This window comes from Triturus cristatus, chromosome 5_2 (genome assembly GCF_964204655.1).
Source record: "Triturus cristatus chromosome 5_2, aTriCri1.1, whole genome shotgun sequence".
Lineage (NCBI taxonomy): Eukaryota > Metazoa > Chordata > Amphibia > Caudata > Salamandridae > Triturus > Triturus cristatus.
In genome coordinates, this window is record NC_140588.1 from 308,085,496 (window position 1) to 308,111,272 (window position 25,777).

General features: G+C 44.6%; 1 protein-coding gene across 2 annotated transcripts in view; it reads left to right on the forward strand.

The window, feature by feature from the left end:
• DROSHA (drosha ribonuclease III) overlaps positions 1 to 25,777 on the forward strand; it is a 533,090-nt gene that overhangs the window by 418,984 nt on the left and 88,329 nt on the right. For both annotated transcript variants that reach the window (XM_085607071.1, XM_085607072.1), the window contains exons 22-24: positions 15,386 to 15,488; positions 17,207 to 17,277; positions 22,298 to 22,342. In XM_085607071.1, the coding sequence (XP_085463197.1) occupies positions 15,386 to 15,488; positions 17,207 to 17,277; positions 22,298 to 22,342 (219 nt within the window). The remainder of the gene's footprint in view (positions 1 to 15,385; positions 15,489 to 17,206; positions 17,278 to 22,297; positions 22,343 to 25,777) is intronic.

Genomic DNA, 25,777 nt, shown 5'->3' on the forward strand with positions numbered 1-25,777 from the left:
TCGTGTAGTCCCGCTGATTGAGACGACGGACGGTGTGTGTGTGACTGAGCTGGAAGAAATTGTCTCCTGCTTCGCGGATTATTTCCGTGGGGTCTATTCCCCGGTGTCTTCCCGCTCTGAAGAGGACTCCCGTGCCCTGCTCAGGGATATCGCGCTGCCTTCCCTTTCGGAGGAGGACAGAGTGTCGTTGGACGCCCCTCCAACCTCCGACGAAATCGCCCTCGCCATTTGTTCGGTCGCTTCCGGCAAGGCCTTGGGTCCTAATGGTCTCCCCATCGAGTTGTACAAGTTGCGACCGGATACGCTGGCACCACATCTCCGATCGCTGTTCCGGGAAGCTCACTCGGTGGGCTCCCTCCCGCTAGACCAGCGTCTGGCTACAATCGTGGTTATCCACAAGGAGGGGAGACCTCGGGACCGGGTTACATCCTATCGGCCCATTTCGCTACTGAACGCGGAGCCCAAAATTCTCGCCAAGGTCCTGGCCAATCGGCTGGTCGGCGTGGTGGGCGAACTGGTTCACCAGGATCAGTCCGGCTTTATTCCCCAGCGTAACACGGCCCTTAACTTGCGGCGTTTGCATGGGGTACTCGCACGTGTTCAGCACATACGTGAGCCGGCCATTTTGGCGTCCTTGGACGCCACTATGGCGTTTGACACGCTTGAGTGGCCATACATCTGGGCGATGCTTGCGAAGTTTGGCTTTGGCGCAGGGTTCATCAGCTGGGTCAAATTGCTGTATTCGGGCCCATTGGCGCAGGTGGTGGTGAACGGTAGAGTATCGGCTCCGTTTGAGCTGGGCCGGGGCACGCGACAGGGCTGCCCCTTATCGCCGCTCCTTTTTGCGCTTGCCTTGGAGCCCCTGGCGGAGTGGCTGCGGTGGGAGCCTTCCATCCGTGGTCTCCGTTGGACCCCCGAGTATGAGGACCGCGTATCCCTATACGCTGATGACATCCTTCTGTACCTAGCTTCCCCACGTAAATCACTTATAGTACTGGTTGATGTTTTACATTCATTTGGTCGTAACTCCGGTCTTGTCATCAACTGGGCTAAATCGTGCGTGTATGTTCTCTCTGGGGAGGCTCCTATTCTCCCGCGGGGCTGTCCGATCCAGATCGCCCCGCAGGGATTTCGGTACCTGGGTGTCTTCATTACTCTGGACCCGGAGGCCCGGTATGAACGGAACTTGCTTCCCCCCCTCCAGCGCCTGAAGGTAGACGTCGCACGCTGGCGGCGCCTGCCACTTTCGCCGCTCGGCCGGGCGGCGTTGTTCAAGATGATGTCTCTGCCGCGTTTCCTGTACGCTTTGCAGAACACCATGGACCTTGTCCCGGCGCGCTACTTCCGTGAGGTGGAGAGTTTGCAGCGCCGCCTGTTCTGGGACTGGAGGCCGCGTATCGCCCTGGCGAAGCTGACGCTCCCATGGTATGACGGAGGGATCGCCCTCCCGGATATCAAACGGTACTATTGGGCCTCCCAGCTGGCTGCGATTAATCACGGCCTGTACGGGCCCGCCTTAAACCCGGCATATGAAATGGATAAGATGCTACTCCCGGGTGGGGACTATTATCGAGCGCTCTACTCCGGCGCGCCCGACGCTCGGCTAACCGGCCCCACGCGTGTCATGGTGCGTGTGTGGCACGCGGCCAATGCGGCGATGGGGTGGAAGGACCGTCTGACCCGGGCAACACCACTATACGCGTCCGAGCGGTTGGGCTCCCTGTGGACCTCGAAGGGCTTCGAGAAGTGGGACATGATAGGCATCAGTAAAGTGGGGTATCTCTGGACGAGGGGAGGATTCAAGACGTTTGAGACGCTGCAGACGGAATTCCAGTTGCATGATAGGGAGTACTTTCGGTATTTGCAGATCCGTCATGCACTGGGCTCCGTCTTCCCGGACGTTGCATCCATCCCGGAGTATTCCCCCCTGGAGGATAGAGTGCTGGATGGACATGTTCCGGACAGCACGATCTCACTGATCTATAAAAAACTGATCAATGACCGCTCAGGATTGCTGACAGCCCTTCGCGAGGCTTGGGTTGCCGATGGACTGGAGCTGGACGACGAGGACTGGACCTCTGCGGTGGCCTCCCCGAAAGAGGTGGCCATACCGGCCCGCCTTCGCTTCGTCCAGCTCAAGATACTCCACAGAGTCTACATGACGGGGCCAAGGCTCCTGCGTATGGGCTATGCTGTGGACGGGTTGTGTAAGCGTGGGTGTGGTGCTTTGGGGACCTTTCTGCATATACTGTGGGAATGCCCGGAGGTGGAGCGATTCTGGCGTGGTGTGCATGAGGTCCTGCGTGTGGTTACGCATGTGGTGCTGCTACCCGAAGCGAGGAGATGCCTGTTGAATGTGTGGGAACCTGCTGACTACTCGGCGCCACAGACGTGGTGGGTGACTCTGGGATATATGGTGGCCAAGCGTGATATTGCTCAACTGTGGGGATCCCAGAGGTCCCCGACTGTCTCGGCCTGGAAGGAACATATGGACTGGTGCATGTTTCGGGAAAAGGTGGTGTATGTGGCGAGAGGTAAGCCTGGGACATGGGTGAAAGTATGGGGCCCCTGGAACGCCTACCGCAGGGGGATTTGTGCTCCGCCGTTCTTGCCCGATCTGTCGCCGGCCCCATCCCCCTAGCCGATCCCTCTTCCGTCGCTCCGGGCGTGGAGTTTACCCAGCCCTAGTCCTGATTTCTTCCCATTATTGATACTCCCATGGATGGGTAGGGTCCCCCTTCTAGGGGAGCACATGTTGCTATTTCTGACTGTGGATTGCCTTGTGGGTTTGTTCTTTTGGTTGTTCTTTCAGTTTAAAATGAAACCGTATAGTGTGGTCCGGATGGTGTTGCTATCAACGCTGTTAACTCCTGTGCTTCTTCCTCAGCTGCAATGCACGCTCTACAATGTGTATCATATGCTCCTTTTGTTTACTAGCGGCCGGCCGGAAGGTTGTAGGCCCATCTTTGTATATTTTTATGTGTTTTGTAATAAACGGTTTAAAAAAAAAAAAAAAAAAAAGACTGATTTGCATATGGCCATGTCAGAACTGGGGTGGCGTAGTGGGCAAAAGAACGATGGATTTAACCCAGATCTCTTGACTGGGGGAGAATGTCTGCATTGTCAGCATTCCGTCCATCATTTGTTTGTTGTAACGCTTTTTTTAATGTGACATTTCCACCCTAAAGGTTCAGCAATAGTATTCTCGATTGTCCTTGGAGGACAGGAGGTCATAAGTTGACACCATCTTCCCACGTGTCTAAAATGCGTGCATTCTATTCTCAGTGGGACGGGAAGCGTCTTTATTGAGTTCCAATGTCCCATGTGAAACAGCAACTTTTCACAGTTAATGGTGAGTCCTGGGTAGTTGCTGTAGTTTCCAAATATATGCTTGAGTCTGGTGAAGGATTTGTCTAGGTACTCTGAATACAACTGAAATTTGTCAGCATGCAACATAATTCTTTAATCCCATTCATGGGCCCACTTCCGCCTCTTAATAGGGCATGTCTGCACATCCATCCTGCCAAAGGCTCTATTTTCAGAGCAAACAGTATAGGGGTTAGGAGACATGCCTGCCTAGTTCCTTGATGTATAGAGAAGGTCCTGAATTGTGTTTTATTGATCCCTCCTCAGCCATCGCTGTATAGTACAGTAACCTTATTGAGGATAAACAATAAGTGTATATCCCCTTTTTTCCAGGATTCGAAACATAAACGGTCATTCAACTGAATAAAAGGGTTTGGTTGCATCAAGTGACTTTATAGCTGTGGGTTCCTCCTCTCTGGAATATGCTAGATTGTTGCATAGACGTGTTAGACTGGATCTGGTGGATCTTTGTGGCTTCAATCCAGTTTATTCCTGTTGAGCCAAATTAGTTGGCAGTGGTGTCAGCCTATTTATGAGTACCTTGACTTGGATTTTTGTTTTGCTATTTAATAATAACATTGGACCACTGGAAGTGCAATTATACCTAGGCTCTCTTTGCTTATGTATTAGAACTGTCTCTGCTGTTCTCAAATCTGTTGTGAGGGTACCATTGATTTTGAGAATCTAGAAACCTATCCAGCATCAGTTTTGCTGGCAACTCAGCCAGTTGTTGTGGATTTCCAAGATCTTCCATAGTGATGACTGCTTCTAGTCCTAATCTTTGCTCCTAGTTTAACCATCACATTTAACAGTCTGCTATAACATCCTCACTTTATGATGGTTATTTCTATCCACAGACTCCTCCCCTTTAGAATATCTCCAGGCACCAGACTATATCCGGAAGATTTTAAAACTGCATTGCTCCCAGCACTGATAGATGACACATTTCAACTCCACATTTACTTTGTTCTGCTTCAGAAATCACAGCGGAGTGATGTTTAAGAGCCTACCCTGCACGCCCACGTCTGTTCTTTAATTTCGGGACCTTCAGACACGGATCCAGAACTCTGCTCCCTCTTACTTCATGTTAGGTGATGAGATTTTTTCACAAATATTTTTCTATAACCAGAGCAAGGAACCATGTCCCCTCCAGAGACAACAGGGATGAAACCTTGTTGGGACTGTTGCAAACAAATGTCTGTGACAGACCCGCACAAGGTGTGCCTTTGGTGTTTGGGTTTGGGCACGACTCAAGTCGTGCCAGAAGTGCGCCTTCATGAAGCTGAAGGTGATCCGGGAAAAAGGAACTAAAGCTGTACATGGTGACACATTAGAAGAAACCACTCGTCCTGCTTCGGGTCGAGAGCACGGACTCGTTCACACTCCTGAAGCCATTCCAGCGACAGTTCTTCACTTCAAAGTCTTTGGATAAGTCTAAATCTAAGCAAGAGAGAAAAAAGAAGAAAGCCAAGTGAAACCCGTCCCCATCCTGTGACTCTCTATCTCCAGGGAGGTTGCGAGGGAGTCGGTGTGCTACTCGTTCTGGCTCCCATTCCACAGAGGAGCCAATTCCATAGCTGATCTTGATGCATCCCAAATTTCCAGGTCCATCAGTGACGTAGCAGCAAATTGAGGGCTTTAAGGGATGCCAGCTGCACATCTTTGGCACTCTTCTGATTCCCTCTGGCACGCCTTTGAGCCTCAATAATCTGCAGGTGCATTAGGTCTATTTTCTGCTGCTGATCCATTCTCACTGCTTACTGTGTCCCTTGAACCTGCCTCAGGTTCCGCACTGAGGGCCTAATCCACAAAGGGATTTACGAATAGCATCTTTACTACTGTGGGGTCTCTGCCCCTAAAATGATAGTACAGTCCTATGTGCGAAGTCTCCGCACTCATAAGGATTCTACTCATAAATCCCTTTGTGATTTAGGCCCTGACTTCATACGCAACTTCAGTCTTAGCGCCAAGCTCTGCGCTAGTCCTTTCGACATAGATAGCAGCCCTGGAAGATGACCTTCCAACATTAGTAGTTTCAGACTGCAAATCAAATTCATCCAGACCCTGACGAAGCCACGCCTTGAATCCACTTTGGCAGCCCTGGTTCCATTCTGTCTGATTTGGATGGAGCATTGCCTTTGCTGAGGGCCGACCTGATATGCTCCATCTGCCATTTGAATCGGACTCTGATCAGTCTTAACCATTTGGAGATAACAATGGAGAGGATTGGGATGAATTTCCCCCCACATTCTGATGACAGCAACTTGTACATGGAGCTACAAGAGGCTAGTTGGGCAGACACATTCTGTAACACTGGGTTAAATTCCCCTCTCCAGTTCACTTATGGAAAGAGAGTATATCCTTTGCTTCTGTGGATGTCAAAACTAAGGTGCTCATAGAGGTACAGCAGCCTGGACAGGATTCCTCACTGACACATTGCTGGGCACTTGGGCAATTCCGTGTTTTTTGCCCTCGAGTGAACAGGGAGTTTGCTTTACTGGTGCAACATCATACTCCTGAGAGTCTGGTCGACTCAGCTTTCAAATGCAATGTGAACCCATATACATTTCTGACGACGCCACTGAACAGAGAATCAAAGAGGATTAAGTCATTCAGGAAAACGAATGTTCTCGTCAGCCAGCCTTGCCTGGATGTTGGTCAACAACAGCTGTTTGCTAAGTTGTTACATTCTTGCTCTTTAGGACATGGTCAGATAGATTTTACCAGCAGTTCCTGAAGACGTACGGGCCTCACAAGCTCAAACTTTTCAAGATGGTGAGGATGTGCAAAATATTTAGCATGGTCTGGCTTGGATACTACTGATTGCTTGGGCCAAGCAATCAGCATGAGTTTGGTGCTCTGCCACGTGCTTCCCAGGGGACGTCGAGACATACTTATTGTTCCGCCATTTGATGTCTCCCGCCTGTTTGGCTAGAAGGTACATTCTGCCCTGCAGTAATTTGAAGTGAACTGAGTCATGGCTTATTCCTTGGGTATCTGAACTCCTGCACGACAGTTGCCTCAACAGTTTTGAACATTGGGGGTCCTCCCGAGGGTTGGCATACAGACCGTGTCAGGTCCACTACCCCCACACCAAGCCCCAATCCTTTCAGGATTGTGGCTCCAGTAGACTACATCCAGTTCATTGGAGCCTACTATCCTACCAGTTCTCCACCACTGCAGCTGCAGCCTCTTTGCCGCTTTGATTTGCCTCTAGTGGCACACAACCAGCCTGTGTTGTGCAGGTTCTGACTTTTTTTTCCCCACTGGTGGCAAGCCATAACATCGGACTGATGGTCTCTTCAGATAGTGCAACTGGGTTCTACTCTAGCATTTCTTTCAGACCCTCCGCGCATCTTCCTTCTTCATCAGAGCCTCTTTCAGAGAACCATCTGCCCATCTTGCTCCAAGGAGTGCAGGCTCATTTGGTCAGAGGAACCATAGAGAGGGTTCCAGTCCTAGAAACAGACTGGCTGTTAATTCTGCTATTTCCATATGTCGCGGAAGGATGCAAGCCTTCGTCCTATTTTAGATCTCAGCCCTCTGGATGCCTTTATACAGAATGACACATTTAAGATGCACATGTTGGCCCAGGTCCTGTCTCCCCCAGATCTAGGTGATAGGATAATGACTTTAGACTCATAGGACACCTACTTAATGTATCTGTCATGCAGCCCTACAGATGCTACTTGCAGTTCAAGGTGGGCCAGGACCATTTTTAATATGCTGTGCTCCCCTTCGTCTTCATCATTGCCCCCTAAGTGTTCATGAAAGTGACGTCATGGTGAAAGCACACCTTTGGAGGTGGAGAATTCGAGTGTTTCCCTAACTCTAAATCATGCAGTTGAAGGCAGGCTAGCCATGGTCAGCTGTGGACCACCTCCAGAGAACAGCAAACTTCCTGGTATCACTGAGGTTAACTCTGTGTGTCAATATCACACCTGATTTTTTGGCATAGTCTCCCTTTTATTGGCGCCATCTGGACACAGTGCAATCTCAGGCCTTCCCTCCATCACAAGTCCAAGACATTCAGGCTATGAGCCCGAAGTTTCACTCTCAGTGCTGGGTCTCAGTAAGAGTGGCTGTGAGGCTTATGGGCCGCTTGACATCCTGGATCCTGCTCATCAACTACACAAGGCGGCATATGTGGGCTCTGCAGTGGAACCCAAAATCTTAGTGGACTTCGCATCAGGGGAACCTGGATGATTCCATCCAGGTTTCAGAGGAGACTGCAAAAGGCCTGAAGTGGTGGTTCAGCCACAGTTGGAATCACAGAAGACCTTTCTCCCTGCTGTACATATAGCTGATGATAACTGCTTCACTGCTGGGATGGGGAAGTCATGCTGGAGAGGAGAAATTCAGATGCCTCTGGTCTCCAGCAGGGACCCATCGCCACAGCAGCCTGTTGAAGTTGCGAGCCATTCACTTGATATGAAAAGGCTTCCTGCCATCCAACACAGGGAAGCTGGTTCAGGTTCGCACAGACAACACCTCCGCCATTTGGTACTTCAGCGAGCATGGTGGGGTATGGGTCTGGGCTTTTGTGCCAGGTGGCACTTTGTTTCTGGAGCTGGCTGGAACATCTTGGTATTTCCCTAGTTGTGAACCCCAGGACAACATCTTTGAATGCCAGGGTGGAAAAACATAACAGGCGGTGCCTGGCGGATCATGAATGGTGGTTACACCCTGAGGTGGCACAGGGCATCTTCTAGCATTGGGGAAAAGCCTGCATAGATCTTTTTACCACTGTTGAGAATGCACAGTGTTAAAATTTTGTGCACTAGAGTTTCCAAGAAGGCTCTCCTAGACACATTCCAGATAGTGGAGCACAGGATTCCAGTACGCATTTTTGGCACTGTCCTCCTGCCCCAAGTTCCGAAGAAGGTCATAAACGATCTGGCATAAATCATCCGAGTGGCTCCTGACTGGGCATGGAACTTATGCACATTCAACATGTGTCCTTCGATCAGGAACCTGCTACGGGAGAATTTCTTGTTACAGCAGCAAAGTAGGGGTCATGCACCCAAACCTGCACAATCTGCACTTCCATGAATGGAGACTGAGTGGCTGAGGTTGTCTGCATTCGATGTTCCTCCTTAAGTTGTGGATTTCATCCTGGCACCCAAATGTCTTTCTACATAGTCCGTGTCGAGCCTATGACAAGTTTGTAGCCAGATGTGGTACCTGCAAAATTGACCTGTTAAAGGCCAAACTGTTGTTTGTCTTATTGTTTCATTTATCTCTGGCCAAGCAAGAACTTGCAGGGGACACCATTACTTGCTGGCCCTTCCACCTTTTTAAGTTTATTGGAAGGACTGTCCTTGTTCAAGTCACCCATTGTGACAAGGTTTATAAAGGATCTGACTAATTTCTTTCCTATGAATCCCTATGTGACGTCACAGTGGGATCTTAATTTGGTCTTCACTCCTTATCTGCAACGCAAACCAATGTACACCACTGCTTCTCCTGACTCTGAAGACTATTTCCTGTTGATGGTAACGTCGCCTTTCTGCATGAGTGAACTCCAAGCTCTCTCGGTGCAACTGCCTTATACCACTTTTTTCCCAAATAATGTGGTGTTGAGCTCCAGGGCAGCCTTTTTGCCAAAGGTCGTGACTGCTTTTCTCACTGGACAATCCATCACTCTCACAGGATTCCTTGCTCTACCACACCTGTTGAACGAGGCGGAGAGTCTCCATCACCTGGATCCTAAAAGAGCGTTAAGCTTCTACACCAGTTGCGCCAAACACCATTGGGTGAAATTTCAGTTCTTTGTGGGGTTCTGTGGGGCAAAAAAAGACAAGGCCATGCAGAAAAAGTTCTGTCAAGACGGATAGTCAACTGCATTCAGATCTTCTGTGCTCTGGCCAAGAAGCAGCCTCCAGAGGGAATGAGCCCCCATTCCTCAGGCACTCCATGTGCCAGCACAATAATAACAGCCTCTGCCATTTAACAAAGCCCTGATTGAGTCTCTTATAGCAACCTGATCCAGACTTTATTCTGTGCCACCTGAGAGCTGTCTGATTGCGTTGCTCCACAGGCCGGCTCCTGAGGACACTTCCTTTCTGATGAAACATTGGACTCCACAGTCTTGTTGTTCAAGCTTCAGCAAGCAAGGTGAACCATAATGTTTTCTCTGTTGCTTTTCCAGATTGGTAGTTGAAAAAGATTGATGCCCTAAGCAAAATAGTTTTTCTTTGACCAGTTTGGCCTTGTTGTCATTGAACACAGTATGACTCTTGGGCTGTCCACCAGCAGTACCACACCTTTTACTCAACGAGATTTGCCAACCATCAGAGGCAGCATGATTGGCCTGACATAACATTTTTGTAGTTCCAAAGGGAGAAGTGGAGGCGGTGAACAATGATGGATTTAACCCAGATCTGTGACTGAGGGTGAGGGTTTCAAACCTTTCAGCACTCCGTCTATCATGTCCTAGTGTTTGCTTTGTTTGCCCTAAGTTGGCAGGGTATGGCCAGACGTGGGTCCCTTGTTCACTTTGCCACTGGATTCAAGCTAGCCTGGCTGATATGGGGTGTTACCCCGAAACCGGTCCCAGGATGCTTGTTTCTGGTCCAGGGAAGACATGGCTTGGCAGTTCGGGCTGGACTGTTCCTATGAGGCACAGGGTCAAGACTGATTTGCATATACCTGTGTCTTAACTGGGGTGGCGAAGTGAGCTAAAGAACAATGATGGGTTCAACCCAGATCTGTGACAGGGGGTGAGTGTTTTAAACGTTTCAGCACTCCGTCTATCATCACCTATTGTTTGCTTTGGTAAAGGCTAGTAGATTCATCAGTCCTCATCTGCTTACTACCTGCTGCAGCCACCACCAAGCGACTATAGTTTTCCCTCATGGTCTTATGGGACCAGTAAGGGGCAGAATTATATTTTGCCTGCCTGACTGGCATGCAGTTACTTCGGACCAGTGGGTTTTTCAGGTTGTTCAATATGTTTAACTCACCCCATTTTTTGCTTGCTCATCCCCAGGCTCCACCAGTTTATGGCCAGTCATTGGCAGAACATGCTGCCATCCTTGCCAGAGAAGGTCAGACAGTGCTTGTTCAGGATGTGATTGAAGTGTTAACCGAGGTGGCAGTGGGCAGGATGTTACTCCTGATACTTCTTGGATAGATGAGGTCGCAGAGACAGATATTAGATCTCATGATTCTGAACACATTCCTCAGGAATGATAAGTTCATGATGCCTACGGTAAGGCAGGACCTGGTGACCTTTGATCCGGGAGACTGGATGGTGGTGTTGGACTTGCAGGACATGTACGTTCTTTCATGTGCTGATCGTTCTGTCTCACAGGCATGTTCTCCAGTTTGTTGTTCGGTTGGAACACTTCCCGTCCTTCGGCCTTACCTTATCCCCTCGGGTGTTCACAAAAGGAATGTCAGTGGACGTGTCTCATCGTCAGAGATAGGGAATTTATGTATTCCCATACGTTGACGACTGGCTGCTAAAAGCAGTCTCGCCTCATTCTGTCTCGGACCACTTGGCAAAGCTGGTTCTGTTGCGGTCACCCTGAGTTTCTTCGTAAGTAAGCTGAAATCTCATCTTTGCCTAGGCGGAGGATTCCCCTTGCAGTGGCCATACTGGGTACTGTGGCTTTGAAGGGCTTTCTGCCTCCACAACAGGCCCTGAACTTTCATGCTATGATCCTGTCTCCTACCTTGGTTCTGGTCCAGATAGTTTGTGGGCTACTTGGTATCCTGGCCTTGTGTATACTGCTGGCCCCTCATGCCCTTTGGCACATGCTTCTCCGCAGTGAAACTGTTGTCTTCAGTGGGCCCAATCTTAGGGTTGCTTCTTGGGCAACATCAACATATTGAAGCAGGTACTCTGTGCTTTCAGTAGCTTTCAGTAGTGGCTAACGAATGCCAGCCTGATGCGACCGATCATACTACCTGTCCCACCCAGAGCTCACAGTAGTGATAGTATGTCACCTGGATGAGTTGAAGATCAGAGGACTCTGGTCTCCAGTGGACAGCATCACCATAACTTCTGTAGCTGTGCACCACACATCTGGCCCTCAAAGCCTGCTTGTCTTCCTACATGGAAAGTTGGTCCAGTTTCTAATGCACAACAAGTTCACCATGTGATGCAGCAACCAGCGGGGCTATGTGGTGTCCCTTGTCCTCTGTCTAGAGGCTCTCCGGCGCTGGCTGGTCCCTCAAGTGATCTTAAGGACAAAGAGTCAAGTAGCAGATTTTGTAAACGTCAGGGTGGACAAACCTAGCAGTCATCTTCATGTAGATCAAAAGTGGCCTCTTCCAGAGGTGGTCAGGCGCCTTTGCTCAGTGTAACGTTCATGTGGTAAATCTGTTCACTACCACTAAAAACGCTCCTTGTCTGACAAAGTGAGATGTTAGTGCATTATTTGTCATTTGACCACTGCTAGAATTTGGAGGACTAGGTGGATAGAAGACATTTTTTAAATTGCAAAACCATAGAATTTTAAGGTGTGCTGTTTGTGTACAATAGAGTGCATACACTTTTGTTTTCTCCTGCAAGCATTTTACATATTAACATTATTTTTATTTCGTTGTAACAACGTCTATTAAAAATGTAAACATGATTTGTGGCGAATGTTGTTTTATTCGTCTTTTTTATCATTATTGCCTCTGAAGTTTCTCTTTTGGTCGGTGGGGTGGTGGTAATTGGGTATGTAAGAGCTTAAAATACAGATCCTGCCTAGCTCTAGAAGTGTTGACGACTCTTTCTTGCGTTTGTTTTGATTGACATTTACTACTTTGAATTCTATTTTTCTTTGCTTTTTTAAAGCTTTAAAAAAAAATGTTTTAAAAACCACTGGCCAATTCTGTATATTTGTAATTTTATATCAGACAAGCTATTTAATTGGTAATCACACTGGAACATGTTTTGCTTGCTGTTATCAGTTGTGCACGTTCTAGTTTCTTTTTTCATTTAGACATTTTGATCATGAAATTAGTTCTGTTTATTTCAATTCCCATATTTTCCGTCCAGACAAGTACAGTTTGTAGTTTTAGACTGAAGACATGAGTTGCATTTAATTTAGAAATACATTTGTAATATATTCTTGCAAGTAGAAAAAAAACACAGATGTAGCTCCAATCTGGGTTAATCAAATTTGAAATGAAAAATATATGTCCCGAGAGTATTATACCATCTGGGAAGAAAATGAACTGATGCTAGAATCTTGAAGAAATAACCTCCAGGAAGTCAATTTAAAATACAATTAGTTTTAGCGTTTCCATTGATTCTCCCCAGTAGTTTGCCTCAGTCTAAGAAACGTGGCATAACCTAGTAAGTGACGATTTTCCTATTGCCAGATGTCTAATATGAGGTTGAATAAAATTTAGAATGTCCATCAGTGAAATTGAAACGTGCATTTCAGGACTTGAGCTTCCAGGTCTGCATTTAAGACCCCGAAGTTAAGAAGACGTAAGTGTGTTAGTAATTTATTTCTTGTAGATTCCATTCCATTGCTGCTTTTCCGAAATACCTGGTCAGAACAAAACAAAGCTTTAATCTAAAACTGGAATATGAAACCAAGGTCCATGAGGGCAGGACCTTGCCGGAGTTTCATGTGGACCATGTTACATATATGTACATACAGTGAATCTAAACGGAACCTCATTTACCTAGTGGGCGTTTAACCGGAACTTTTGTCATGCGCTCAGCTGCTCTTAACCTACGTTGGTCACACCTAGTCAGAAAGATCCAACTTAGAGCCGTAAATAGGTACTAGCAGTATCATTTATTTTTGTTGAACCTGTTATCCCACTCATTTGAAAGTAATTAAATGTACTAAGCTTACCTAGGCTTTCTGTTATTCTCTCAAGAAATGAAGAGCCATGAAAATAGAAACCCGCCTGTAAATTAGCTGTATAACCCTTCCCATATGGGTTGTAGCAGGTTTACCCATTGCTATCACTTCGCTATATGCCTGGCGTTCCCGAAAAGCATGGAGCTGTTGTCACTGGAACTCCACCATCTGCATATCTGCTCTCTGTGGTATAACTAAAAACAGTTGAATGAAGAAAGCTTGCTTTGCTTACCAAGCAACTCACCAGTGCAGGCACCAGCACCACCGTGAACGCACGATCCATACAGGGAAAACAAATACCTTCAAACTTTCTCTGGTCTTATTGTTTTACTAGAATTAATGCCTTATTCTCAGTGATGCTTTTTAATTAAACGTTTCATTTCTGTTTGATTTGATCGGGACTTCAGGTCCTTATTAATGACCACCTTCAGCCATGCAGTCTTTACGTACTTTCAGGAAGTGGACCGTGTTCATCAAATGCTTTCCTCTAATTTTGTATCACGAGTTGTGTTTTGTTTAGGACCTAGTCACGTTTGCAGTAGAAATTAAAAATGCTAAAAATTATCCCATGTTTGAAACTAATCTTTTATCGGCTTAGCCGTATTTAGTTTTTACTTTAGATGAAGAACGTTGATGCTGGGGGTGACCTCTCAGTGCTTACCCTGCTAGCCTCATCCCTCCTTACAGCAAGGCAGTAGCACCTACTAGTAGATGTAGATGGTGGTGAGATTAGAGACAGTTGAGACGAGTGGTCGCTGGTGAATATTAAAGAAGTGGGCCATAATCCCTGGCTGAACTGAAGCAAGCCAGATTTCCCGCTTAAACAGGTTCGACCAAGATCTCGTCCAAAAGAATGAGGCCAAATTGTGCTGTTTCAAGTAAAATTTTCAAAGAAGTTTCTAAAAAAAAAATTGTTTTGCAGCTGGGTGTAAATTTACATGGTGGAATGATGGTCCTGAAGGGGTAAGCGTGGCTTAACAATTTTGTCCAGGATTGCGTATTCTTAAGTGGTTCCAAGTAAATGACACGCATCATCGATGCTCCACCGAGGGTAGATGTAATTGTACCTCAGCTTCCTTCAGCAACTGGTATTTCCACTCAATACAGGAATAATGTGTTATCTATTATAGAAGCACAGGAAGAAGAGGATGCAGAGTTTTTGTTCATAAAAGTGCATTGTAAAGCTAAGCCACTCCTCTGATTTCTTCACCACATAAAGTGTCTGTAGGGTACTCACAAAGTGTTTATATGCCATATCATATTGGTGTGGCCACTTCATAATACTTCGTCAATTCTGTCTGTGTTCTGGAGTGCTACCACCATATTTTACATTGCCTCCAATTATGGACCATGAGGATTTAAAAATGAAAGTTTCATGTATCTAATTGATTGTTGGCCTGATTCTGTCATGACTTTTTAAGTACAGATTTTTGCGGTGTTATCGATAATGAGATCACACACACATTCAAACCTTGGTGGTTCTGTTGTCCTGTTGCACGTCTGTGGTATAACAGCAATTAAGAGCCTTAAGCCCATGTCCATTACCCACCCGCTGCTGCATCGAAGATTGCTAAATCACATTGCCTGGCATCATCCTACTTGAATCTTCCTTTTTATCTGCCTGGTGTCGAACCACGATCAAGCTTCCCAAATAATGGTTTTTGGATCCCTGGAGTTAAACACTGAAAGGTGTGTACATCAATAAACTCCGAGAGCTTAAATGTCTCTAGTTTGCTTGAGTGAATTTCACTTGTGAGTTACTTTATACAGCCTGTCAACAAGTGTCCCTTACCAAGTAAATATGTCTATATTCATTCAGCCCTAACACTACAGATTCATGGCAGTTGTGATTGTGAATTTGTTTTTAGTAGACGTGTGCCTACTACAAAATAGCCTGCGACCAAAAACTTATTTGCATGGCCTTTTATGTCAATATCGAATGGCAGCAAATACTGACTTTTGCCAACCTCTGTCAAACTTTGACTGGTCATCTTGTGCCAGAAACTCCCTAGTCTTTATGTTGGTAACCCAGCTTTAATTTTTAAAACATTACATTATTATTTAGAAAATGAGCGTAATGAATTTCATAAAATATGTACTGGCGATTGTCAGGGATCGTTGTAGCTTATTTGAGAAGAATATTAGATGTAATGTATTTTGATTTCATTGCAAAGTGTTCTCCTTTTTATTTTTTTCCCCAGAAGCTGGAGTTGGACCGGTTCATGCTTTATGCTCACGGGCCTGACCTCTGCAGAGAGTCTGATCTTCGGCATGCAATGGCCAACTGCTTTGAAGCACTCCTCGGTAAAGTACATTTATTAATTGTTATATTCGCCCCCCAAATGCCAGTTTTAAATGATTATAGCAGTTCTGTCGAACAGGTGCCGTTAGAACAAACGCTGTTGACCGGCGAGGTCTTTTTTGTATTACGGTTGTGAAAAACACCTGTAAAGTTTTTTTTTTTGTATTAGGATTGTGAAAAACACCTATGAGCTTGCACTTTGGAGTTTAGTAAAGCAAGTCGGCCATAACACTGGTGAGATAGCCAGAGAGGACTAATACAAAAGTCAAGGCGGCCACCCTCTTCTTATCAGACACTCCAGGGAGGCTGATCTTGGCCGATTGACTAAAGGATTTGTTTCAAAAGATAGTTCAGTGAGTCGAGGAGGCAGCAAGTTGAATCAGAAAAAAATGCAACCATAGACGAATGTTGGGGCGAAGAACACATCTTAACATAGGCGATGTTAACTACTTTAAAATATAGGTGTGCATTGTGAATGTTATTAAAAGAAAACCTTTCACTTCCCCTTTAAAATTATTGGGAAGATATTGCCAAAACAGCATAAAATTAAAATAGGCTATTGTCTCCACTTCATGGTAATATCGGGACGAATAGACCTTTTTTTGCAAGAAAAAATCTGGGAACCTGGCCCACGATATCCACATTGTTCCAGAGAACCATTTTTTCAGATGTGCAATTTAAATAGTCTTAACTCTTAACCCCGGTTTTAATAAAGCCTGTGCTGCATTTAATGCTCGGTTGCTCTTTGGCAGAAGGTTTACATCATATTCCTATTGCAGTTGGAAGTTACTCACAATGCTGCCAGGCTTGACTGCGGCGTCAATATTGCTTATTTTTTAACAGTATTGGAATAGTGCCAATCTAGCCACATGTGTAGGAGAGCTTTTCAAAAGTAAGAATAAAAAAATCACAAACTAGAATATGAACATTGCCGTGTTGTGGATAGACTTGAAAAAACAATTTACATTTACTATTGGCAACGGTGAGTTTCCAGGTCTCCTTGTGAAGCTTCTACATTTGGATTCAGTTTAGTTGATGAAGGTGGTTCCTTATTATCAGTGCTAGACAAAATAACTCATTCTAAAATTCAGATTTTTGTGCACATTTGTTCATAATAACTAAGAGGCACAGCTTGTCCTGGTAACTTTCCTTTCCCTGCAGGGTAAAGTTTATTTTTCAGGTACTTTGGCAGGGTGATATATAGAGTTTTATATATGATCCATGCCATTTTTAGGTAAATTCTGGCTTCAAGAGGAGGTCAGTGCGGAATGGGGTTGATGTGTTCCAATTTGCTTGGTTTTCTGTGGTTTTGTTTCCAGCTACCGCATGTAGTGTGGGCTTTGGTGCCGGTGCCCAACAAGCACTGGCTACCTATCCTGATCTATTATAATTCCAACTATTGCCCGTGGGCGGCAGATGATTCACCTTCAAATTCTCAACGCCACCGCCTGCCCTAGAAAACCCATCTCTTCTATCCCCATGCAGTCTTGCCCCTGCACCTGAAGAATGCTAAGCGGAAGAGGGCATTTGAAATGGTACTTATTTCGCCTGTGCCATCGAACTATAGGGAACAAACTGAATAGGCAGATATGTCCCTTATAGAACATTAAAGCGTGACTGTTATTGGTTAAGGGTTTTAATTTTTGTTATTTTTGCGAAGCATTTATTTTTGTTATTTCCCCCCCAAATATTTATAATATTTTTCCTATTTATTCACTAGGGGCAGTCTACCTGGAGGGTGGCTTGATCGAAGCTCGGAAATTATTTGGACGTTTGCTTTTTAATGATCAGGTTTGTATATTTTCTTTGACTGGAATTCTCATTTTCGCTCTACTGTCTTTTAGTGGCTGCTTTCCAGTCCTTATTGCCTGCTAAGCGAGCATTAAAACGGAAGGAATGACTGCTTGTAAAGTTGCAGAAGCATTCCGATCTGTTAAAGTTTTGATGCTTAGTTTTCACGTCAGTGCTAGCCTAAACGTATTTGAAGTTGGTGATCACACACTAAATTTTAGACGAAGGCTTTTTCAACCATTTTACGGGCATTCTTTGTCCTGATAAGTGCGGTAGATTGTGTGCTCATTTGTCTCTGTTTTTCTATCATGTCTAAACCCCTCCCAGGTCCGAGCTAGACCCCTCCTTGTCGGCCTCGTCATACAGCATCCCTTCCCACCATGAATCATTCCAGTGACAACTGATTATGGTGCATCAAAAGGCCGCAGTTTCTTTTCAAAACATGGATTATACATCTCGAAACTTAGTGGTTGGTCATTTGCAACCCTTGCTCATTCTACATTACATTCATATAACAGATTGCCCTTCCCAATAGATGTCTCAGTTCCGGGATGACAGCACTACCCTGCGCGAGGGCCCTCCTTTTGCAGGTGTCTGTGTTCTGCGGGGGTCCAGGCTTTCCTTGCTACCGATTCTGTGGGCGGCCGTCAGGTCCGGCACGGGCTGCAAGTACCGTCGTCCTTGCCCTGGATCCTTGTTGGCAACTCGCCTGCTCCCAGTGCCCCTGCCATGTGGCATCCTGAGGACACTGTCTGAACAGCTCTTCTACTCTGGCTGTGGTTGTGTGCTGTCAACTGCTCACCCTGTGACCCTGCTGTGAGGCATCCCAAAGACTCCGTGTGAGCAGCTCTTCTACCTATGTCACCCTCCCCTTTGGGTTTTTCTGGGCTGCCTCCGCCCTCCTTTTTCCCATCGACCATGCAGCTGCGACGATGGCTTCCTTTTGCAGTGGGTGGGTGGGTTCCGAGGCAATGGCTCGTTTTGTGAGGTTAAAAGGGGAGACCCGTTCCCCCTTTTAACCCCCTTGCCCTGTTCAGCCCCCTTCTCTGTAATTGGGCGGCCTGTGGGTTTCAAAGGGGGCGCCCAATCCCAGCATGCACCCTATTCACTGGCTTTCTCCCCGGGTGCTCCCACCTCCGGAAGGCGTTCCCCACAGGCCCCCAGTGGTTCCGGCTTTGCCTTCCCTGGCCCCGTGTCTCAATGTGCTCTTGTTGTTTCTTTTTTACAGTGTTGATTTGTACTACAGTATGCAGTGGGTCTTTTTCGAAATCCTGTCTTGTCTTTTTATATTAGTTTGCAAAACAAAGTGCTGTGAGAATTGTATGTTACTTTCAATATAGTGTCACTTTGCCTTGTAAATGGTATTGTCTGTTCTTTCTACAGTGCTTCATGAAAATATATATTTATTTTTGGTGGTTTGCAAGTCGCCAGTATCTGATTGTTTCAAGGCAACATGAAGGAGCCTACGTTTTTTCTGGTTACAGTTAAGCTACTGATGCAATCTTTGTTGTTAAATTTATCTTTCTTTTTAGTTGTACAGTTTATTCACGATAAAAAGTATTTGTGATAAATTGTTTCACATTACTAAATGGAGTTCTGCAAGTCTCATGTTCTGACATTTAGTGGCACAGTACCTTGTAGTGATCTTTTAAGAAGACGAGGGTGACAGAAGTTAAAGACCCGTGACATCACATGCTTATTGCATTCTCCCCTCACCCTTGGTAAATGGTTCTACCCCCAAGTCCTCACTTTGCTTTTCATCTCCTTCTCTGCGAGCAGGTCAGTTCTCTGTGCGACCCCCTCGCTCTCCATTCCACCTTGCAGGAGGTTGTATCTACCAACCTTCCTTGACTGTTTATCCAGCCTGCCTTCCTCCCTGATTCGCATGTTGCATCACTTCCATCATTCCCCCCATGTTCTCCTGGTTTTGGCCCATGCTCTTCTTTTGGCTTAATACTTGGGATACTCATCTATCCGCCGTGTTCTGTATCCACCTACTCTTCATCAGACTAATCTGAGAAGTCACCACCCGGTCCCTAGGCAGTGTGCAAAATTGTACACATTTGCATGTAACTTGCAATGAAACATTTTTATTCCAGCGCTCTGGCTGTACCCAGTTTGTCATGAAGTGTAAATGAAATGCACTGGAGGGAGGTTATGATTTCTCTTTAGGACCTCCTTATCGCAGACCTTCTTTGCACCGAAGGCTTCCCTTGCCTCCTGGCATCCTGAGAATCCTCACTCGGGCTGAAAGTGAGCCATTGGTATTATGTGGTTGGACAGGTGGAGGACCCCGAAAGTTGTGCAGAGATGTTGGGGCTATGTGCAGTGGCGTAACAAAGGCCGCCGTAGTCCCCCAGTCGGAGGGGGGCCCTGAGCTCCGGGGGGGCCCTGAGCTCCCGGGGAGCCCTTCAGCACCACTCTGACCTGAGCGCTCCTAAGTGAGTCCGGAGAGGGTCCCCTCCATGTACTTTGCAGAGGGGCCTCCTCAAATTTTGTTACGCCTTTGGCTAAGTGCTCAATTTTTCAGCGTTCTTTCTGGTGTTAGTTCTCTTGAGGAGAAGCTACTTCAAGAACTGTAATTTTATCAAAAGGCTACTTAAGGGATTTTATGAGTTTGTTTATGTGAAACACAGATTGAAGTTCAAGATGCTGTGCTTGTACAGCCTATCCATGAATGCAGGGAGGTTATCCTTGGTATTGATTCACAGGAAAATTCCTACATTAATTTTCCACAGTTCTGTGGGGCAGATGCTAGGATTTGCAAGCTTCGGAATTTCCAATTTGAATAACTAAACACGAAGACAAACTTTACCAAACGAAAGAAATTAACATGTGAGACTTTTGATAATAGTAGTTGTGATGTCCCACCAGCTCTTGTCAAATGCAAATATGCAAGTAGACTAAGTTTTATCTGCTCTTAATAACTGTATTTCAAACATTTGCACGGACTGCTGCAACTGCTGTACTGAACAGGACTCACCGGTCATCATGTGACCGAAAGAAGGATGACTACTTTAAAGAAAATATGGAGAAACCAGTTTGTGTGTTTTCAGTTCCTTAATATAGTGATATGCTTAGCCTAGGGGAAATCGGGGTTGGAGAAAATGGGGGGGGGGGGAGGGTGGTCTTAGTATGAGCACTTGAAAGCAGTGACACTAGTTTGTTGCATACCACTGAACATTTATGATGATAAAACATCTTCCATTCATTGTTAAAGATCACATTTTTGCAAGTGCCTGGCTGAGGAGGGAGTGAAATAGGCAGGGATTACATAGTGTATGAGTCAGGTGTACTTATCAGTTAACTCTGACTGAACCACAGTTACTCATTACCATTTTTTGTAGGCTTTCACATTCCACTTTAAAAAGCACAAGTGTAGTGTATTTTGGTGCTTCTCTTGTACCGATAGACCTTTGGGAAATCTGAACTTGGAATGGCAAGAATGGCCAAGGATGGTGGAGCGAGTGGGAGCATGAAAAGAAAAGGCTATGGTTTGGTATCAATATGAAGAGTAGAAAACTGAAAAAACGATGCAAAATTGGAAAAACTCAATGTAGACAAATGGGACCAAAAGTAGCTTGAGGGTAATGGTGTTTATATTGGAAGACTGGCAGTGTGCATAGTTTTTATGAACTTTAGATTGAGATATTTTGGATTAGCTGTGTTAAATATTTTTTTCTTTCACTAAGCGGTGTTATTCCTTTTTTTAGAACAAGAGCTTAACAATTGTGACCAAAAACGTAGCAAATTTGCACCCATAAAATTCACAAATATTCGTTTTAGTAGGCTTGAAAAGCTGCATCCGTCTCATGTTTCCAGGCATACTACTATAAATTAAACACCCAAAAGTTGATGGGACGAATGCTTGCAAATAGTCTAATTACTGGCGATACCTTGGATTAGTATTATAAATCATAATTTTGTCCACTGTGACACTCTTGACAGAGGGCCTTCGTTAGGGTTTGGCATACAGGGTGTCTGAGGACTTTACATCCTCTACTTGGCCCTCCAAATGTAGAGATGTCTTTCGGATCTGCGGACATCGCAGACATCTCTATACATTGGCAGGAACCATCATCATGGCGGTTCCTGTTAATGTAGGAAAAGTTTGATGGACTGCCAAATGTTACGGCTGGCCATCAAACTTTTCTAAAGTTTTTACTTTTTCAAAAACAAACTTCCAATGTGGGAGATTGTTTTTCAAAAAAAATAAAAAAATATTGGCCCCCACACCATGGGAGATTTTTCCCATGCTGTGAGTGACAATTCTTTGCTTTTTTTTCTCTCCCTCACTGCCAGGAAATCCTGGCTGGGACGGACAGTTTTAAAAAAAAAGAAAAGCCATATGGCCATTCTTTCTAGGGCGGATGATCGGATGACTTAACAGCACCTACTCCATCGGAGGGAGTTTTACAATGCCGTCCATTTTACTCTCTAAGGTAAAAACTTGTGGTCCACTCAACTCAAAATCGGGTGGGCAGATCTTGAGTTTGACTGACTGGATACTTTGTCACAGCTGTAATGGAGTTCCTGTTGTGAAACTCTAAATCAGCCCCATAGGCCCTCCAAATGGAAATTAACTTTGACCCTGTTCCTCATGGAAACAGTCCATACTGAGCCTTGATCATCACACCCATTCACCCTGAGGACCACCGCTTTTATTGTTGGTAAATAAGAATTTCACTCCCTCAAACCGCACTGATTAAGCTACGCCCATGATTTATGCATACCAGTACCTGAAGTTTTGGGTATATTTTAGTACTGGTGTGGTTTCTCAGCTTTAGATCACTTGCAGCTCTGCGTGTCCTATTGAAAATGTTCCTGTTTGATCGTGCAGCAAAGCCATTTACTGCAACAGCTAACCTTTCCGAAATGCATTTGCCTGCGGTATTGAATTTGTTGCGTGTTGTCACCCTCTGAAATGGCTCCATATTTCATGCATTGACAATGTATTCAGTGTTGTGGAATTTGTTAAATTGCTCTCCAGAGAATTAAAGACATCTTTCAATGTTTGCAGAATCTGCAGGAAGTATGGCTTCATTACCCACAGCATCCACTCCAGGTAAGTGAATGTCGCTCTTTGCAACTCATTACCAAGCCTTTTTTCTAATAATGCATTTATTCTCGCTTTCCAATGACTCTTTCGACTTCAGCCTTGGTGTCAACAGCACATTTACTCACAGACTCATTCATTTGATTCTTTCCCTGTGAAATGCATGTGCAATATCTACAGGACTACCATTGCTTGCTGTTGGTACAGAGGATATACAAAATCTTTTTTAAATTAAGCAGCTTTTTGATAATTTTTTTGTTATACTTTGATTTCTTCAAATCAAACAGTAGTTAAAATATTTATATTTAAATCTGTATTTACTACATTAGAAGTGGTTCTGTGTGAAATGTGCATAATTTATTTTGTGGAAATAACTCTAAATGCCCCCCAAAAAGTAAAATTATTTGTTATTATGCAAATTGCCATCTCCGCATTTTGCACTATTTCTAATTTGCAATGCATTCTTTTTTAGCGCGAGTATGCATTTCACGCTAAAAAGTGCTACATTACATGTTACATGCATTTGGCTCACTCGCATTGTTCTCGTGCTTCAGTAATAGGATATTTACCCAATGTCTCAATTACACAACATGTCAAAATAGTGTAATCTCAGGCATTTTATGTTACAATTGTGAAGTGAAATGCTGGAAATTACACAAGATTAAACCTGGGCAAATAAATATTTTGTCCAGGCCAAATAAAAAGATGCAATGGGGGCTATTCACAAACTGCATTTTGTAATACTACAGAATGCTATTCACAAACCTATGTGTTTACGCCCCAGCCTCTCGTATACCTAAATGTGCAGAGATCTTTGCCCTGACTGCTAAGTCTCTGCACACAAAGGTAAACGTTTTAGTCCAAATGTGGGAGGTACACAAAGGAGTGGATGTATAAATAGGGAATGCTTACGAATAAAGGGGAGAGGATTATGGGGGATTAAGGAGGGGTTTATGGAACATCGGGGAGGGGTTTAGGGAGAGACGTCAACCCACACACAAAAGAGAAAGCCTATAGTTATTCACAAACTGCACTTCTAGAGTTACTACAGACAAATAGGGGCCCAAAACAGTTGTAAAGTACTCCATCTCAGAGCTGGATTAAGTCTAGCACTGCACAAAGCTAACTGCTGCTATTCCAACCCCCTCGCATGGAAACCTATTGTTAGAGACTTTGAAATAAAAAACCTATAGGAAAAAGTGGTACATTGAATTATTTAAAATAGTAGAAAATATACGTAAATATATATTAATATTAAAAATGAATGAAAATAGTCCATATGTTTAATTTTATTTTAAATTATGTTAACTTTTTGCATTTAAAAAAATATATAAAAATACATTGTATTAAAATATAATTAAATTGCCTTTAATAAATTCTGTATATATACAGGCAAATTTACATAGGTCAAAAAAATTACATGTATTGCTGTGCGCAATACAAGTGATATCTTAGCTCTTTTGTCTCAGCCCATGTCTCTGGACTCAATGGGTGCAAAGAAGAAATGGTATCGCCCTGCAGCAGTATGCAGAAAGGAAAGGATCAGTTGATCTTGCCGTTTAAAGGTGGGGGCCTCAAAACTGTCTGAGCATAGAACATATGTAGAAAAGTACAATTAAAAACTATACACTGAAAGTGGATTTCAAACCATCAAAGAGAATGTATATACAGCAAATAATAACATTCGGCACCAAACATCTCCCATAATTGCAAAATGCAACATACAACACACAGCTGTAGTGAGCCACTAAGGGCCAGTGTTAATCTCCTAAATGTATAGCCATTTCCTTGTCCAAGCCGTTTGAAATCTTGGTATTGAGCGCCAGAATATATCTGGATTCCAGTTGTCTTACAGTTTTGTGCGGTCAACTCCTCTGCTGCTAGCAGATACTCTATGAAGGGCAAATAATCTTAAACGGCCACTTCTGCCATTGTGTAAGCTGGCATACTGTGTATTGTCTGTCTGAGTTTTTGATTGCCTGCATATGGTCCAGCACACGCTTTTTGACCAGATGAACGGTTCTGCCTACATATAACTTCCCTCATGGGCAAACTAAGGCGTAAACACAAAAGTCCAAATGGCAATTGAGAAAAATGTTGAATTTGTTTTCAGTACCTGACAAGGGGGGAAATATTTGTGAACATCATGGCTTAATCAACACGCTTTACATTTGTCACATTTGTAAAAGCCATTCATGATAACACCATATTTCTTCACAGTAGAGACCGCCTAGTTTCTATTCAACCTGTTTCCTTAGGGAAACCCCTCTCCTGAACGTTACATTGGGATGTTCACCTAATAAGTTAGATAAAGTGTCTTCAGTTGATAAAACATCCTAGTTTCTTTGTGGAATCTTCGGAACTTGACCTGATTTATGATACAATGTAATGATAAATCTCACCTGGTTGGTGGTTTGTATGTTATGCAAAGGTTTAATGGCTAATCAGTTCTCTCTGTTAGTGTTTTGGGCCTTACTAAAGGCAGTTTTGAGTTTAGCATGCTTGCACCCTCTTTCCTTAAACCTGGTGACCATAGACTTGCATTCTGTGTGAAATGCTGCATCAGAGATACAATTTCTCCGAGCCCACAGAAATTCCCCATAGATAATGCTGCTAATTAAGTTTGGAGGGTGACTGCTGCGAGCATGTAGAAGGGTGATACCTGCAATACTCTTTCTGTACAACTTTGAGATAAATTTGTTGCTCACTACCTTCACCTAGTATGGAAAAAAACAATGCTGATCACCCCCTCAAGTCTCAAATTCAGCTCATTGTAATTAAGTTTGGCAATGAAATGATTAGTCTGTTACTTGTCACCCCTCCAAAGCTGGAAAAGGACGTCGATATACCAGAGGATAACATGAGATTTATAGATCTCTATGGCTCCAGCCACCTGCTGCTCCCATCATCACATGCAGAGATTGGCATAACTCGGACCAAAACACGTGCTGATCGCTGTACCCTGGATTTGTCTCTACTGTTTCTGGTCAATTAAAAAGTTTTCTTCAAGACAATACGTGGTCATAGTGAGTAACCTCTCCATATGAAAAAGCAAGGATAGGGATCACACCCTCAAGAAATGTCTGTAAGCTTGAATACCGTCAGCATGTCTGATGCTTGTATTAAGAATGCTGACTTAGGGAGTGATTAACAAGTAGTACTCCTTCCAAGGAATATCATAAATTCTTCAGAGGAAATCCTTGCTACCCAGAATGTAAGAGGGCAAGGATGAGATGAATTTGCGCAGGTAGAAGTCATTATACCTGGAGGTATTTTCCAGTAAAGACCCCCTGGATGACACAATGGGTCTACCCAGTAGTTTAATGGGGTGTTTGTGAATTTTGGGCAAGAGGTAGAGTATAGGTGTTTTGGTTAGTTTGTTGAATAAGAACTGGTACTTCTCCCACTCTATTAAGCCTTGATCTCTCCAATCAATCAATATAT